This window comes from Mus musculus, chromosome 2 (assembly GCF_000001635.26).
Source record: "Mus musculus strain C57BL/6J chromosome 2, GRCm38.p6 C57BL/6J".
Lineage (NCBI taxonomy): Eukaryota > Metazoa > Chordata > Mammalia > Rodentia > Muridae > Mus > Mus musculus.
In genome coordinates this window covers 86,638,286-86,643,133 of record NC_000068.7, presented here as the reverse complement: position 1 = coordinate 86,643,133, position 4,848 = coordinate 86,638,286, and the positions used below count along the sequence as shown (strand labels likewise).

General features: G+C 31.2%; 1 protein-coding gene across 1 annotated transcript; it reads left to right on the top strand.

Annotated features, from left to right (window-relative positions):
- The first annotated feature begins 3,415 nt into the window (after positions 1 to 3,415).
- Positions 3,416 to 4,369, top strand: Olfr1084 (olfactory receptor 1084). Its single transcript, NM_207135.2, has one exon. The coding sequence runs from the start codon at positions 3,428 to 3,430 to the stop codon at positions 4,367 to 4,369; it is 942 nt and encodes a 313-aa protein (NP_997018.2). The 5' UTR covers positions 3,416 to 3,427.
- The last annotated feature ends 479 nt before the right edge of the window (positions 4,370 to 4,848 follow it).

Here is a 4,848-nt window from a genome sequence, read left to right as displayed (position 1 = left end):
TATATAATTACACTGCTGAGAATGATACTCCATAAATTATAAATAAACATTCTATATCATCAATATCTTGTATATCATGTAATGGCAACTAGTTGTATTAAGGGAACTTTAAGTAATAGCCTTCATGCCTATGATAAAATAGTCTTGTTTTCTACAGTGATCTGTCCACACTTTTGTAGGGGTGTAGGTTTAAAATTTTAATTTGATTCATTGGAAAAGAGAATAAAGTAGCAGTATTTTGCATAAGATTAAGCTCTAAAACTATTAAGACAAAGTCTATGTGTGTTTCTTCACCATACATGATTACTGTTATATCCTAGCCACACATCTTTTATTCAGTAATATAATAATGATGATAATGATAATAATAATGATGATGGTGATGATGGTGATGATGGTGGTGATGATGATAATGATGATTATCACAAAATCCAGCAAAATAAAAGAGCAAAGCAAGATTTAAAGAGTTTCTCATTGTGAGTTTGGAAGACACTTCTCTAATATTTTAAAAGTCCATACTTGCTATATGTATATAATAAAGTCTTTTGGATAGGACAGTGTGGACGATCAGTTATGGGCAATCATCTGAGTAATATTTAAGTGAAGTATGTGGAAATAACAGAAAACATATTCCATGAATAGTGTTGGCAGTCATATGATTTTATTCAATTTCTTGCAGATCTTGTAATACTTACCATTAAAATATCTACCAAAACTGTCTTATATGTGATAAGTGAAAGTAGTATAACATATAACTGTAAAAATTATAATCTCCCTTCCTATCTTTTCCCATCTGTCTGTCTGTCTGATTGTCTGTCTGTCTTTTTATGTTTTTTGAGACAAGGCTTAAATAGCCTCTTATATTTTCACAAGACATTCTTGATTTAGAGAATGGTGAACTTGAACTACTACTACTACTGTATCCATGTTCACAAAGTTGTAACCAAAGATGTGAGCCAATTAGCTTGGCTTTGGTATTTTAAATACTGCAGTACTCAATCCAAGGGGAATGTTTTGTTTCTTTGTTGCATAAAATCTACTTTAAGTTCTCTTTTTCTATAATCTAAACAAATTGTCTTGGTCTCCTAGTTTTTTCCACAACAAAGTGTAATATATTTGTTACTTTAAAGTAAACAAATATTAAATATAATAAAATGACCACACTAATAGAACAATATTCTAAGAAAGTGACATAAATATAACTTGAAATATTTTGCATTTATAAATGTTAGATGATTAGTTGTGAAAATCAAAAACATTGATTGTCAACCTAGTGACTGTCTTGGAAGGAGACAGTGGAAAATAGAAAATTGATGTACTATATTCTAATAGCTTTGTACATCTTGTTATCACTTTTCATATTTTAAAACTTGTATACAATATATTTTGATCTTATTATATCCCATCCATCAATACTTCCTAGGTCTTCTACACATCCCTACACTCACAGGTTTATTTATTTCCTCTAAGTTAAACAAATGAAGCATGCTTAAATATTTAATCATGGGATAAAACATAAAGAACAGAAAAAAAAACAAAAACAAAAGAAAGCACATGAAAAAAATTGGAGTAAATTTGTTTTGACCAACGAAACGTAAATCTGAGGCTTCCTTGATATACAGTGTCATTCTACTAGAGGAAACTGATTTTCCTTTTTCAACACAAATTAATTGCTAATAGCCTTTTATAGGGGTGGAACTTTGTGATCCTGTCTCTGTACTGCCAAACATTTTTGAAAAAAAAAATTATTTGTAGAGAATACGTCATTCACACACATTGTAAGTTACTTCAAATTAATATTAAAAGCTCTCCAGAGAGTAATGTTGTCTACACAATGAGACTCTGCTCAAAGAGTTTTACTGTGGGTATTATTGCTCAGAGATAAAATTCTTGGCAAATATGTGCAAGTGCCTAGGTTTGAACCCTAGTAAATGCAAAACACGTTGAATTCTATTTGAGAATGAATTCAGGATATTATTTCAATATTAAAATATTTAATTGTGCTTCCAAAACTGCCACAAAGACATCTTTGTAGTTTGTGACAGTGTTTTATGAAAAACATTAACTGCACAAAACAACCCTTATCTTTATTAAGTATACAACTCAGTTTTATTCCTATATACATCTATCCAGTATTTTGTTTCTTCATAAGAAGACAATATCATATCTGATTATGCTGATTTTTATTCATAAAGACATTGTTTACCAAGATTATTAACACCTTCAGCGGCATCATCTATAATAAATACTTCAGAAGGTGATACACTAAAGAATTTGTGTGCTTTATAAATTTAAATATTTATAAAGTACCAATTGAATATGTGTGCTAGAACTACTTGCATACTCGACAATAGAAATGTGTATAGTTACCGCTGAGTCAGCTCTCCTCGCACAGGTTTTCATATTTTACCTGTCATAAAAATTCTAAAAGAATTGGCATATATATTACTGATGTTTTTAAACTAATTATTGTTACCAATTGAAATTATTTTGATGCATATAGAAAACAATGCAATGGTAATTCATTCACCATTTATCTAACAATTAAAGTTCTAATAGTATTTTATTATAATTTTACTTTAAATTTCTTTATCTTCATATCTGCATTTATTCGCTTGTCTCATCAGTATATGTATGTGTGTATATGTGAGTGTTAGTCTAAAATCTATATATATATTTTGATACTGTCTATCTATCTATCTGTCTATCTATCTATCTATCTATCTATCTATCTATCTACCTATCATGTATTAACTATTAAGTATATAAAATAAAGAATATTAAATATATAACAGAATTTTCTACTTTTATACATGAGTTGTTAGTATCAATATTATTTAGAGCTTTATAAGAAATAAATATGGTGTTTACCAGACTAACTGGCTGTAAGCCCTTTGAACAGTGCCAATTCATGTTTATATTGACTCTAGAAATTTCATGAATCACAAAAAGAAATTACCTTCTTTTTATTTGTATATCCCCATGAGTAAATATGTTGTTTTAAAATTATTAATTTTTTTTTTGAGACTGGGTTTTTTTGTGTAGCCCTGGCCTTCATGGAACTCACTCTTTAGACCATGCTGGCCTCGAACTCAAACATTCTCCTGCCTCTGCCACCCAAGTGCTGGCATTAAAGGTGTGTGCCACCATGCCTGGCTCAATATTAATATTTTAAAATATTAAGTTAGAAATTTTAGATATTTCTTTTTCTCTTTTTTATTATTTTTATTAGATATTTTCTTTCTTTCCTTTTTAAAATTTCAAATGTTAAACCCTTTCCTAGTTTCCCCTCTGAAAATCCCCTATCCCTTTCCCCTCACCTCTGTTCCCGATTTCTAACATTGGAATTGTTTTGTCCTTCATATAATAAATTCTGAAACATTTGCAATTTTTCTGCCTCTGCTGATGACAGGTCTTCTGATAGAGAATGGATAAACACAACCTAACAGTTGTGACTGAATTCATCCTGATGGGAATCACTGAGAACCCTGAGCTGCAGGCTCCATTGTTTGGGTTGTTCCTAGTCATCTACCTGACCTCAGTGGTTGGCAATCTTGGGATAATCATCCTCACCAATGTAGACGCCAAGCTACAGACACCAATGTATTTCTTTCTTAGGCATTTGGCTTTTACTGACTTTGTTTATTCAACAACTGTGGGACCAAAAATGTTGGTAAACTTTGTTGTAGATCAAAATGCAATTTCCTACTCTCTTTGTGCTACACCGCTAGCTTTTTTTCTTCTGTTCATTGGCAGTGACCATTTTATTTTGTCTGCAATGTCCTATGACCGCTATGTGGCCATATGTAAGCCTCTGCTCTACACTGTCATCGTGTCTCATAAAGTATGTTGGCTTCTAGTCACAATGACCTATCTTTACTGTACATTTATGTCCCTTGTAGTCACCATAAATATTTTCTCTTTATCCTTCTGTGGCTACAATGTCATCAATCATTTCTTTTGTGATTGTATTCCCTTAATATCATTGCTTTGCTCAAATACACAAGAAGTTGAACTTATAGTTATGTTCTTTGCAGCTTTTGATTTGATTTCTTCCCTTGTCGTCGTGCTTATGTCCTACCTGCTCATTCTCATAGCTGTTCTCAGGATGAACTCTGCTGAGGGCAGACGCAAAGCTTTCTCTACCTGTGGGTCCCACCTGACAGTGGTTACAATATTCTATGGGACACTGATATTTATGTATGTAAAACCTGTATCTAGTCATTCAATTGATACTGAAAAAATATCATCTATACTTTATACTCTAATCATCCCTTTATTGAATCCCCTGATCTACAGTCTGAGGAACAAAGATGTGAAAGAAGCTTTACAAAGAACATGGCAAAAAATATTCAACACATTTTCTTAAAATTTAAATGCCATACAAATCCTTCAAACCAGGTTTGAATATAAACCATTTTACTTTCTTCCAGAATGTAGAACAAGCTCCAGTGTGTGAATCCTGTATTATCTACTTGAATTCTGGTGCTAATCAAGGTTCTAAATATCATGCTTCTATTAGAGGAGAATAATTTTCTTCTTGGAACATTATTTACTGCACATAACTGCCAAGCCTGTTATGAAATACAAACAGATTTTGTAACTATAGAACTGAAGGTATATCTTATAGAGCTGAAGTTATATCTAATGATGCATCTTGTGCATGAGAGAAATTATAGTATGTATAAAATATGATTTTGAATGTTCAAGCAGAGTTTTCTACTGAAATAAACACTGTAACATTTGTATATGTCTGCATGTACCTCTGTTTTATGAAATTATACTGCTTTGATTTAATTTTAGTTTATATATTCAAGTTTCATACACTAGTAAAATAAACCTTAATTA